A 13,536-nucleotide genomic window follows, 5' to 3' on the forward strand; every position below is an offset into this window, starting at 1 on the left:
CGGCGCTGGGAGCGCTGCGCCTGACCGCTGTCAGCGCTCCTCCCCCGGGGTCGAGTGAAAGGGGCGTCGCTCGCTGCCGCCATGGCTGGTTGTTGTCAGTCGCTGGCAGCGGGTTATGGCGACGGCGGTGAATGAATTCTCCGGGAGGCAGAGGGAAGAAGAAGGGCTCAGCCGGCTCCAGCTCCGCGCCTCCCGCCGCCGGGGCCTTCCCCTCCGCGCCGTCCGGGCCGGCTTCCCCCGCGCCGCCGGCGGGGGCGGCAGCGGCGGCAGCGGCGTCCCCGCACAAGCGGAACCTGTACTACTTCTCGTACCCGCTGTTCGCTGCCTTCGCCCTGCTCCGCTTCGTCGCCTTCCAGCTCGGGCTGCTGGTCGCCTGGCTCTGCGAGCGTCTCTCCCGCGGCGCACTCATGGCCGCCAAGAGCAGCAGGGCCGGCGATGCGCCCGAGCCCGGCGGGGCGGCCGAGCGGGTGCGGGCGTGCCACAAACGGGCCTTCGAGTGCATCTCCATGGCGCTGCGCATCGACGAGGACGAGACAGGTAGGGGCGGCGACGGTGCCCGCGGCCGCTGTGCGTCCCGACCGATGCGGGGCTGCGGGTCGGGAGCGGCTCTGAGGAAGGGCGGTCCCGTAACCTTAATTACGGCCTTCGGTTCGTAACTGTGGGGGTGCGGGTGGAGCTGGCTCCCGGTTTAACCCGGCCGCCTGGGCCGGCGAGGTGGGTGCAGCCCTCCAAGTACTGCTGAGGAGCGGTGGGCGCGTTGAAGACTCGTTCCGACAAACAGGTGCCATAAGCGGCCCATTCGGAGTCACTAGGAAAAGGCTCGTGCTTGGGCAACTGCTGGTCTGCTTTTATTTCTTCGTTTGACAGGCTTTCTCTGGTTTAAAAAAAAAAAAACAAAAACAAAACAACACTTCACAGTGTGACTGATAGGTGGGCTTCAGGAAGATGAATGCAGATATGAGGGTGCTGCACCTGTCTTTTGTGCTTGTTTTTGTCTGGAAGGGTAAAACAACCCAACCAAGTCACGGTTCTGCTTGTGTTTTTGATTTTAGCTACATGAGTAACAGAATCACAGAATGGTTTGGGTTGGGAGGGATCTCGAAGCCCACCAGTCCCAGCCACCTGCCATGGCAGAGCTGCCCCCCACCAGCTCAGGCTGCCCAGGGTCCATCTAATCTTGCCCTGTATGCCTCTAGGGATGGGGTGCCCCCAGCTTCTCCAGGCAGCTGTGCCGGGGCCTTACTGCCCTCTCAGCAAAGATTTTTCCCTTTGACATCTAACCTAAATCTCCCCTGTTTTCATTTAAAGCCATTCTCCCTTATTCTACCCCTTTCTACCCACGTAAATGGTTGATTTTCCCTCCTGCTTTATAAGCTCCTTTTAGTACCAGAAGGTCACCTTCCATCAGGTGAGCCTTCACTTCCATCCGCTGAGCCTTCACTTCTCCGGCCTGAATGTTTGGCTTAACTGCAGCAGCACAACTGTCAGCACCCAGAGGCAGCCCTGCTGGTTGTGCATGTTCTAAAACCGTTAGGGAATGTCAACAGACCTCACTCTACCCTTTTGACTGGGTTGTCAGTGCAGCATGCTAAAGAAGCAGTAACACTGAAACCCTTGTAGTAGGCCTCTGCTGGAAGTGGCCTGCTGAGCACACCGTCTGAGCTCCGTTACACTGAGGGCTTGGGAGTGGCAGCATTAAGCTCTGGGGAAAGGAAAGCGCTGTGAGTGCATTGAGGTCAGTTCAGAACAGATGCAAGGAGCTCAGTGGTGCTGATGGCAGCTCTGTGCAGTGGCCAAGGCTGAATTGCTGATATAAGACGCAGCTATGGAACAGGTGGCTTGCTGACTGGGAGGGGGAACCTGCAGATCTTCATTTGTCATTGACTTGTTTTATAGGTATTCTTAGAGTTATCATATTTGAGTTAGTTGCACAAGGTGTATACTTTACAGCCAATACAGCAATCACAATTGCATTAGTTGTATCATTGAGAAGGAGCTCGGTTTGCTTTAATGCACAGATTGACTGCTCATCTGTTTTGCTCATACCACTGTTGTATGTTGTATCTTCTAACTTGTTTGTTATTTGAATAGCTTTTTGTAACTTTCAGTAAAAACTGTGTTAGGTGTAGTACATGAAATGGTTGGAATTTCTGGTTTAGTGAATGTTGTGTCAGTTATGTGGAGTTTTTGCTGTTCTGGAAGCTCAGTAATTATGATATCACTTCAGATAGTTTTTGTGCTTGTATATTTTTTGGGAAATCAGTGTTAATGTTTTGGCATTTTCAAACTCCAGCTCAGTGCCCTGTATTTCTCTGGGCAATTCCCCCCTCCCCAGAAAGAATGGTGTGGTGGCTGCCAGCCAGTGGAAAAGGGTGGGTAGGGAGCAAGAGGGGTAGAAGTGAGAACTTGTGGGCAGAGAATGCAAGGAGTGAGGGGGAGGGGAACACATGGCAGAAAGGCACTCCCTTGGTAACTCCCCACAAGCAGACTTATACCCAGCCAGGTTCTGAGCAATGCAAGCCAGCCCCCCCCACGCACATACACCTGCCCTATTCTTCCTCTAAGTTTTTGTTTCTGGGCGTGATGTTACACAGTATGCAGTATTTCTTTGGCCAGTTTGAGTTAATTGTCCTGTTCTCACTCCAGCTTTATCTCTGGGGGAGTGGAGTGAGCAGAAGAAATCTTTGAGGCTGTGCAAGTGTTGCTCAGTGACAGTCAGAATGAACAGGTGTCTTGTCAAGACTTCAGTCACAGATCAAAACGCAGCAGTGCAGGCTACTGTGAAGACTATCTCATTACAGTGAATCAGTGACTTCTGATGAATGTGGCTTTTTTCATGCCTTAGCCCCTGGGAATGTGTAAGTGGTTCTGCGTGGGCGCAGTGCTGCCCTTGCAAGCAGCTGGGTTGGTGCTCTGCTTTCAGAGCTTCCTGCTGTTGGAAGGTGGAGGTGAGATATAATGATGTGCTTGGCACGCCTGGGACTGCTCCTCAAAGGAGCAAAGTGACTCAAGCAGTAGTAAAGGTGGCTGGAATCACTTCATGTTTCTTTTCTAATGGTTTTAAGCAGCTTTAAACTTGCACTGCAGTTGACACTTTTTCTGTAGGTGAGAAGGAAAAATGTAAAGAAAGGAGGCTGCAGGAGAGATGGTAGCCACACAGCTTTTTTATTTCACTTTCATAGCTTTTCTTAACAGTCAGGGTGTGTGAGACTGGTGGAAAACAAGCAGAAATGATTCCCAAGGTGTGCAATGCATGCAGCTGTAGAAAGGTGCTGCTCCTGCTTTCTGTGTTGGTAAGGAGGGTGAAGTATGTGGTTAGCTGCACAAGAAAAGCTGCCGAAAGTTAATAAAAGATAATAATCTGGACAGGGAGGAGGAGTCATCTTAAGGTTTTTCTCTTGAAATGTATTGAAATATTTTCCTGGCACTGAAATTTTGTAGAAAATACACCTGGGACTGAAGTTATAGAAAGGTCTGAATAAAGAGGCAACACATTCACCACTAGCTGGCACTTATGAATACTTTTGTTATCTCTTCTGAAACCAAGGTCATAATATCTGAAGACTTCATTCTAGGTATTTCTTGTTCTTCTAGCGCTAGGGGCTTCTTAGTGCTCATCAGCACTAAGAACGTAAGTCTATATTCCTTGCTGGAAAAGTATGTTTTGTTATGGCACTGCTAACTTGAAAAAGCATCTGTCAGTATGCAGCAAGATAGCTTTTGACCACAGGATATCTATAGGAAGGGAGGAATTACGCAGATCTGAGTTACTTTCAATAGATCATTTGTTTTCATGGTGCTGGATAAAACGGGCAAGGGTGTAGGCATGCGGATGGACTTGTTCTTTTCAAGGCTGTGTATTTTACTTCATGTACGAGTTGACATACACCCGCAGTACAGCAATTTCATGATAGAGTGGAAAAAAACCCAAATATACCCATGGCGAATGAACTGCTCTGGGCAAAACTGAACCAGAAGTATCTGATATCATGTGGGTAGTACCTCAGGCTCATTACTTTTCTTCTTGAATTTCAATACTTCTAGTGTTACTTTGGTATTAGGTGTCCCTGGAAGATTAACATGCATGTCTTGTTTTGATGTTTCAGAAGGGAAACAAATCCACACTTCACCATTTCTGTTGTGGTTCTATTTCTGTGTCGGCTTTTTCTTTCTCTTCCTCCCCGCAGGGAGAGCAATCTCGTTAAGCTACTTGAGGTATTTTCTAAAACGGGCAAAAGTGATTTGAGGCTGGTGTGATACCTGTTGTTAATAGAGAAGCTCATTTGGAACTAGAAGTAGATATGAAGTTGACGGTGTCCCTTTAAGTGTTTCCTACAATTTTGTCCAAGTAAATCTTCCTTCACTTTGCTTGTTTTGTGGCATTATATGGAAGCATTCCTGAGCTTTAATCCGTTACATAAAATAATGGGTTCACTTCCTTTTTAAGCAGGACAAAAGGAACAAGCTGTTGAATGGTATAAGAAAGGAATTGAAGAACTGGAAAGAGGAATAGCTGTCTTAGTTGTTGGTCAAGGTAAGCCAGTTTTGAGTCTTGTGAAAAAGATTTGCTTTATTGATCAGTACTGCTTTATGGCTTCCTCAAAAATGAGATATAATTGCTAAATGTGGTAGGTGCTAGGAATGGTTTGCTGTTTCTCATTCTTGTTTAAGCTGTGAGTGAGCACTGGTCCATTTCTCTGTTCTGCCTTAATGTTCTGTCTGTAATGGAACTCTTGCTTCAGGTATTACAAAACAATCAGTTCATCTAAGAAAAAAAAGTTATGAGTCAAATGCTCAAGTTCTTAATATTTTGGCAATTCCTTTGTGTGTTTTGATTTGGTTTGCCAAAGCTGGCAATCTTGAATTAGTTCGTTTTCTCACTTATTCAGAATTTTGTAATCTCTGCAGTATAAACAAGGAAGAAACAGTAAAAGCCTCACTGATTTGGATTGGTCTAAAATTGTCTTTCTAGATAGCTTATGTCAAAATATCTGAGCACTTCCAACAAAGGAAGTAAGCTATCTGTGTTTATAGAAGCATCTTGAGCTGTAGCATAGGAGCCTATATGTAACACAGAGAAATAGTTGTAGGGAAAGGTTAACTAAAGATCTCTGTCCTCAAAATAATTTAAAAACAAACAAAAAAACCTCCAGGGCTGCTTTAGCAGACTGCTGGTTTGTTCCTCAGATGTGTTCAGAAATGTTTGTGAACAGTGTATGCTGATGTTTTACCTATGCAGCATCACCATTGGCATTTGATACAGCCTAAATTGTGTAGTTAAAAAAAAAAGTTCAGCTTGAACAGATCTTATTTTAAATAAGTAGTAATATAAATATCTGTAACTCTGAGTACTTTGAAATGTAAAGGGACACAGTCAACTGAATTTAAATCTCTTCATATTATCATAATAGTGATTTTAAATTGTATTTGCCTCTCAGTCACTTCTCAAGCTTCTTAAAAACCTATTTTATTTGACTCTTTTTTTAAGAAAAATGTGGTGGAAAGGAGTGTGTGTTAGTTCAGTGTGAGATGTAAGAGAATAGATGTCCACCTCTCTATGAGTAGTATTGTGAAACATTGCAGCAACAAACTTGAAAATCTTGATTAAATAGGAAACTTCATTAGTTATTTCTTAGTGGAGGGGGCAGCTAAGGAGTGGGAGGAAGAAGATGGATGGCTGGATGTTAGTGTTTTAGCAGTTTAAAAAGTTAATTTGCCAAGTTTTAACATTGATTTTTCTTTGTAAGGTGATCAGTGTGATCGGGCTCGACGTCTGCAGTCTAAAATGATGACAAATTTGGCAATGGCCAAGGATCGCTTGCAGCTTTTAGGTACCAGTTAAAATTCATGACTTTGGAAAGTTTCTCGTTATTTGCACAACTTGATGGAATCCATTTTTCCAAAATGTCTTTGTGATATTTATGGTGAAGGAGTCATTGTCTGTAGGATCTCCAAACTAAGTAATGTTTTTCAGTGCTGTTGAGTTCGAAATTTCCTCCCCTTAAACTAGGTGAAAAAGTTATTGAGAAGTCTTCGTAGCTTAGCATTCCGAACTTGTAAACTGGGGAAGTGTTGTCGATGTTGGAGTTGGTTTAGGGCTTCTGTATAAGAACTGTAGTAAAACTTGTGATGTGTTGCTGGTCACAATCAGCACTAATAGTGCACCTTCTGTAAGTGCAACTTTTTCCTGAAATTTTGCTGTCACAAAAAATTCTGATTATTGGTACGTACTATAGTAATAATTCCTTAGTATTATGAAGATCATAAGTTTGTGAAATACTTATTCTTGTAATCTTTATCTGTTAGTGTTCTATTTTAAGTCTAGTAGGTAAGATCACTTCTTTTTGGAAGGATGATATTGCACAATTTTGGCTTTATTAAAATTGAGTTTCTTGTATAAGCTGTTAATGGTCAGAGTAAACAGGGAGGGTTGGAAATGGCATCTTACTGTGCATGGTATAAAGTCAAAAGCCTACAAGTGCACAGATTTTTGTGGTGTATCCTCCAACCTGAGAATTTTGGAAATGTGTTCAGTCAATGAAGTGGAAATAAGGATATTTAGTGTTCTTTTAGGGAGAACTAACAAATGAATGTACTTGGGCTTAACTTGCATGTCTGTAGCTTTCATCTTGCACTGTGGTGTTTCCAGTTCCATTAACTCGCTCTCCTAGGAGCATGTAGAGCAGCTGGAAAACTGATGTTCTTTCTTCCGCTTGTGCTTTCTGATTCTGTCATTGTAAATGGTGACTGGTGGGGATGTTATGGCAGCCACAAGGAAGTGAATTCTTTTTGTTCCCCTCCTCTTCCAGGTGTCCTCTAACCCTTTTTCTCAAAATGTGGAGGGAATATGTAGTCAAGGTTCCAGCTTCTTTGCTTTGCTGTAGGCTTTTATCTGTAGAACCTTCGTATGTCCAAGAAAGTGGCTACGTTATTTTGTTGGGTTTTTCTTACACTCAGATGAGGTCAAGCTGGTATCTTCATCTTTTCTACCGTAATGTGTGATCATGTGATATTTGGATTCTTCATTGAGAGGGTAGGTTGAGAGGTAAATGGGTAGAATAGTGTTTACTGCCTAAGTTGGTGTCAAATATGTATTTTTGAAATTATCCCAAGCTTAGTACTTCAACTTAGTGCAAACTGAACATGAGTCTCAGTCTGCTTCCAACAATATGTGTGAGAATAAAGCTTAGGAAGGAGCAAGTGAAGTCATTTGCCCTCTGTGAAGGAAAAAATGTTGTTTTGAGAGGTTTTCCAGCTGCATTACATCCTACAAGCTTCATCATTCTGGATCTATTTAAGGAATATTTGTTATAACATTTAACCTGCTTTCAAGTATTTTAAAGCTTCTTTTAAATTACATGTCATTTTACCTGGACTTGGTGGTAATTTAAGGTAATATAGAGTTGAATTATATGTGTTATTTCTAAATGTAGCTTGTTACTTTTAGTAACAGATATCTGGAAGTTTTCTGATGGCTTGTTGATGCTTTTGTAACTGAACTGAACCTGAGGCTGTTGGAGCTGTTAGGATTCAGTGAGGTTATTTGTCCATGAATTGAGCTCTGAAGGTCAAGGAGTAAACTCTTTTTTTCTTGCCCTTAGGAGTTTTCTCTATTTCTTAATGGTACTTTATTGCATTAGCTAGCAAGATAAAACAGGCTTAAAGTAGACAAAAATATCAAATATTTTGTTCTGTTTGACAGGCAAAGATGCAAATGCAGATTGCTAAACAGAAATTTTATTCAGTCAAAGTGATGCCAGTAATATAACTCGATTTTTGCTTTCTATACTTGGGTTTTAACTGTCACTTAGAAGTACTCAGTGTTTGTCTTTCAAAGTGTTGGGTCATCAGTGAAAGGTGAAGGTGATGGCATCGGTCTTTTAACATTTGAACAAGAAGATGTAGCTACTTACATGTTTTGATCCCTGTTGCATCTGGAGTGTAAATTACTGTATTGAATTCTGTTTAAAGTTTTATTGTGACACAGTTTGGAAGCTGAAGTTATGCCAGGTATGCTTTGGAGAACCTCAAGGTGACTCAGTCTTTTAGCCAGCAGAATTGGGTATTGCCGTTGGTCTGCCCATCAGGTGGCAATCAAATTTGACCACTTGGTGTTGGTGGATGTGCCCTTTTTTGATAGGGATTTGGTGCGCTGTGGTTTAGGAAATGTTAGCTGTGCAGCTGCTAAGGTGAGTGGATAAATCCTGCTCTGGTAATCTTCACAGACCAGGTCTCTCCAGGATGGCTGATTACTCAAGTTAGGATCATTATATTTGATACATTTAAGAGTCACAGGAGGTTATTTGTTTTCTACAATCAATACATAAAACTTGTCATTTTTCTGTTGCAAAAAATGGGTAACTGCAATGTCTGCACAATGCAAGTCAGTTCTAATGCTGGAAGTGCTTAGTAAGAATATGTGTTCTCCCATTTTGGGGAGATTTTCTATTTGGGGACAGGTTGTCAGCACAAGTGTATTTCTGGATACTATGTGTGGAATAATTTATTTTGGTTGAAAGAAGGTGTATATGGCACATAATTTAGATACTTTTCATCAGTCTCCTATCTGGTAATAATTCTGGCCAGGTAAGGACATGAACTTTAAGAGACATGTTTTGTGACAACCCTGCTTTTTTGGAGATGATGGTGCTTTTGCTTTGGGGTTGTGTTATGTGATAAGTGATTTCCAGTAAAAGAAAACATTACTTGGAATGCTACACAGATAAAAGGACAGCTGCTGCGGTGTTTATTTGGTAGGTTTATGCCAATGTTGTACCATTAGGGAGAAATAATGAGATTCTATGAACTGTTGTCAGCCTTTCCAATTTCTAGGAAGAAAACATTAAAATGAACAGTGATAGAGACCTCTGAATTCCCTGAGATAATATTTAATAGCTCGATTTATTTTTTTTCTTTATTCTGGAGGTCTCTGCAGCTATTCTGCCTTTGAAGAAAAGTGATATGATTGCATTATATAATTTTATGTGCTATATTCAAATGGCATGTTAATATGTAGCACGCTGGGAGGAATTGTGTGAATTGAAGGTGGACAGCAGTTGGGTTGCTTGATGGTTGTTGCAATTCTGGAGTTCCTGAAGACATGAAACTGTTCTGGAAGTGTAGCAGATGATAAGTATGGTAAAACCCCAGTCTGAAACTGTAGTATTGAAGCAAATAGGGCTTCCTGAATTCCTGCCCAAGCCAGTTGGTTTTATACTTACTAGAGGCTTTTTTGTGTGTGTGTTTTGTGAAGCTGAGAAATATTATCCAAAACTTAACTGCTTATCTAGTATCTTGCCATGTCTTTAAATACTAATTTTGTTTCCCAAAACTTTGTATGTGCTTCCCACTTAGAGTGCGTCGTTGGGAAGGGAATAAACTATTCTGCCTTCTCCTTCAGTTGTGCTGTGCCCCCTGTGTTTACAGTCAGTCATGCTTAGGGAGCTTTTCTGAGAAATGAAGTTTCAGTGCATGTGCTGGTTGGCAGCTGTTCTTGTGCAGCCAGCATTCTTGCTTTTACTCTACCCAACTTTTGAATGCTTTCAGCTTGCAACATAATAAACACTGGGTGCATGTGCTAATCTGAACTTTATATTTTCACACTTTCCTACGATTACTGACCTTTCACTCTATACTGCATCTCATTCAGTTTGGATGTTATTCTACGGATGTTAACACTTTACATCTTTGCACTCAATAGTATTAAAGATACTTCTTGGGGAAGCTAGGGTGTAAGTGACTGTGAGCAGGTAAAGAAGAAAAAAGTGGGAAAAGAACTGTAATAGATGAAGTGAAATTTAGGAAATGATTTTGCTTATTGATTATATGATCTGCAAGCTCTGAATGGTGATTCTCCCCCACTCGTCCAGCATGAGTGTTTTCAGTAGAATTCAGCTTCTTTTGTATTAAGTTCCTATATGTTGCCAGAAGACCTCTATCCTCTGCTTAGCTGCCTGTTTTCCTGCAGCTTCTTTGTGATGTGTGCCTTGCAGTCTCAATGATGGTTGTTTGCTTTTTTGAAAAGGGGGAGTTGAGTGCAAGATAGAGGTGGGAGGGCTTGTAAAGGGGCTGTAAAGTGAGAGCAGTGATAAAAGCAGTATTGGTGAGCTGCACTGAATTAATGATCCTGAGACATAATTCTTGATTAGTGCAGGCTGTAGCCTTGCACCTCTTTGCTTTGTGCTTTGGATACTTTATTGTGACTGGGAGTTCTTTTCTTTCTCCTTAATCTTTAATCTCATAAATCTTGTATTTGGCTATTTCTGAAATTAATACTCTTTGGGAACTCAGCTTGCATGACAATTTTATTGACTTTCAGGGCAACCATAATTATAAATCTTGAAGACATTTGAATGATATCTGTGTGGTGTTTTCCTTGAATCAGTGAAGATTTTGTAAAACAGTGGATATTACTAATTAAGCAAAACATTTAATATGCAGAAATTTGAAGACTCCTTGCAGTTGGTCAAAAGTAAGGCCTTGGGGAGGACTTGTGGAAATGGGTTATCAGCACAAATCTTAGTAGATGGAATTAAATTAATCCTGACCACTGCTTTTGGCAAGTAACTGCAATCACTAAACTGTAAAGATTGCTGTAATGAACTCAGCCAGAAGCGGCTAGTTTTTAAGCGGTTCTCAGTCACGTGTGCACTGACAGCATTTTCTTACTAGCTTGCTAACTGTGTAGAATAGATAGAAATACTCCTTTTATTTTTAACCCGATATTGAATATAACAAAGCCAAAGTTGACATTTGTGTGTTCAACATACATGAGTTTTCTTGGTTCATTTTTGTTTTTTTTGTTTGTTTGTTTTGTCCTTTTTTCTCCCTCTCCCTCTTTCTACTGTGTAGAGAAGCTGCAGGCAGATTTGCAAATTTCCAAGCCGCAAATGGAGGTCTATAATGACAGTACTAACCTGGCATGCCGCAATGGACATCTCCAGTCAGGTGGGTTTGGCTTTACCAGCACCTAACTATTCAGGGGATATTTTCCAGTTTCTGGTGTGTTACAAGGAAAATAATATGCAATGCTATGTTCTGGCCCCTCAACCCTTTTAAAAACCCATTCCATATTTCTGTCTGAAGACTACTTGAATACATCTCATTCTATCAGTGTCTGTGACAAACTCGTTTTATTTTGTAATGCGCAGTTCTGTCTTTAAAATGACTGTCCTTGCATCCTCTTCATTAAATCAAGTATTAGAATCTGAGACTACTTACGAACGCTGCATTTCAGAAAATAAATTTTGGTGTTGTATACCTAATAGCATTAAACCTGTTTTAGAAAGTGTTAAAAAATAAATGTAGATTATATATTGTGCCTATATAAGCAGCTCTTTGGTTAGAGTATAGTACAAATTAATGTACATTTGCATTAAGTTCCTTTTAAAATATAGGGATTTATAATCTGCAAAGGCAATAAGCAGTTAAGATGGGAAGGGGGAGAGATGAGGGGACAGCTGTGTTTTTTGTCATAGAAGGATGGTTTTATCCTTTGCCAGAAGACTGCACTAGGAACACTAAGCTCTCGGAAGCAAACGTGTAGAATAGAGTTGCTGTGAGGTTTGTGAATTGTCTTCAAGGAATGTGTTAAAACAGCAGTCATAATCATGATTGTCATAATCATGATCTCAAATGAAAATTTATACAGTAGTGATGAGGTTGAGTAAAATAGTGAGCTGAGAAGCAATAGAAATCACAAGGCTTGCCTGCTGAGGAGCAGCATTCAGGTTTTTAGGGTAATTAAGCTTAATCATGTGGTTTACAATAAGTTTTGGTTTTTTTTATTCCATTTCTGGCTTTGAAGTCTTTTTCCAGCTTGTCTTTGTACGTTCTTATGTATGAGGAGTTGAATTAGTAAAACTGTTTTGTTCAGCACCTCTGGACTAGAGAGAGCATGTGGTGTTTTTGTTAAAATGGCATTTGTCAAGAAAGATTTAGCAAAAATGGCTCTCAGGTATAATTTCTTACTTAAATAGAATTTGAGAACACGTTATCTTAAATGATCCAGTATGTCTGGATTTTTTAGCTGACTGGCAGAAGATTGAATGAATGAATGCATACACGTGTGCATCCACATGAGAGTAGATAGCAAGTTCCATCTGATTCAGTATTAACAGTTTTTTTTCTTAAAACCCATTCCTTTGTTTTTGTACCTTTTTGTCAACATCTCAAAATTGTATGGTGCAGGAGAAGAAGGTTAGCCTGAGCTTTCTTTCCTGTTAAGACTGTTACTTCTGTTAATTAAATGTTAGTACAACAGCATTGGTGCCTCCTGGAGAGAAAGAAACCTTTTGCCTGGTCTGTGACAGGTGTCTTTATTTACAGGAGTTTCTGTAACAGAATTGTTCTGCAGCAGTCATTGCTGGTAAGCATATGGAAAGTGATAACAGTGAATTTACTCATGTGGTAACATACTTAGGTGATTTATGGAAGTTGCATGAGTGAAACACTAGTTCAGAACTGTTCTACAAGGAGCAGAGAAGCAGCTGTGAATGGCCCTGTGAAGGGCATTTTCTGTTTTTGTTTTGTGTGTCTCTTACACTGTTTGAAAAGATTCCCATTCCTCCAAGGCTGCTGCTGGGGTTGGAGAAGCTGGAGGCTGTGTCAGATTGGGTGCAGAGGAAGCCTTCTGACAGAACTTCACTCACAGGGAAACTTGCATTTACTCAACTCTGTGACAGCTGAGATGAGACAGAAGGAGGAAAGAACACACATTGAAATAGTTAGGTACCAAATATCTGCTGACTGATTATATTGAGCAAGGCTTCTAAAGGCTTGCTCCATCTCCATTTACCTTGTAAAAGATGCATTTCATGTTCAAAATACGTACGAATCAGGGATTTACCCAAAGTACTGAACCTCTTCTGCCATTCTGGATCCCTGGAAGAGCCTCAGAAGTCAGCCTGTCAGTAGCTGTTGTGGCCATTCCCTAGTAGACTGTATGTGCTCTGTCTCCTTAGTCTTGTTCAAGAGAATGTGTTGCTACTGCAACTCATTTTGAACTACCTTATCAATTCTGCTTCAGTCTGTTGATCATCTTGCCTCTGTGCTTTCTTAGCACATTGGAATGAAGTTAGTATTTTCAGTGACAGCAGTACTGGAAAGAATTAAAGTACGTGAATAAAGCAAAACAGCCAGCTACTTGGAGATAGGAGGGCTGCTATTGTTGAACAAGCAGAGGTACAGAGCCTACAGGGTTTGGATGTAAGCTTTGTTTTTTTGTACCTGCATAAAGTATTACCTGTGCTCTTCCTTAATTAGGCTGTGCTTCTTCTGAGTGCAGGATTTCATTAGGTGTGATGTACGGTCAATCACATATTTAATGTCAAGAAAGGGCTGTTTAGCAAAGGAGTTGAGATGTAAGACATGTTCTTTTCTATTTAACTCCTAAGGTGTTTAAAGACTTCATTTGTATCTTAATTCTACTTGATATTATCTTCTTATGTTTATAGTGCACAATTCTTATATTTCCAAACTGGTACTGATTTGAGATTCTTGCTTCTTTCTAAGTGCTGTTTGTATGGATTCTAGATG

General features: G+C 41.2%; 1 protein-coding gene across 4 annotated transcripts in view; it reads left to right on the plus strand.

The window, feature by feature from the left end:
- SPAST (spastin) overlaps positions 1-13,536 on the plus strand; it is a 32,138-nt gene continuing 18,602 nt past the window's right edge. Inside the window, exons 1-4 of one of the 4 annotated variants that reach the window (XM_042815361.1) lie at positions 3-537; positions 4,448-4,534; positions 5,748-5,831; positions 10,852-10,947. In XM_042815361.1, the coding sequence (XP_042671295.1) occupies positions 132-537; positions 4,448-4,534; positions 5,748-5,831; positions 10,852-10,947 (673 nt within the window). In that variant the 5' untranslated portion in view covers positions 3-131. Of the gene's footprint in view, positions 538-4,447; positions 4,535-5,747; positions 5,832-10,851; positions 10,948-13,536 lie in introns of all 4 variants that reach the window. The other 3 variants (XM_042815370.1, XM_042815376.1, XM_042815385.1) reach the window with 3 other exon arrangements.

The sequence above is a fragment of the Centrocercus urophasianus genome, unplaced genomic scaffold (assembly GCF_019232065.1).
Source record: "Centrocercus urophasianus isolate 14NV4802_14NV808 unplaced genomic scaffold, USGS_Curo_1.0 seq_10, whole genome shotgun sequence".
NCBI lineage: Eukaryota > Metazoa > Chordata > Aves > Galliformes > Phasianidae > Centrocercus > Centrocercus urophasianus.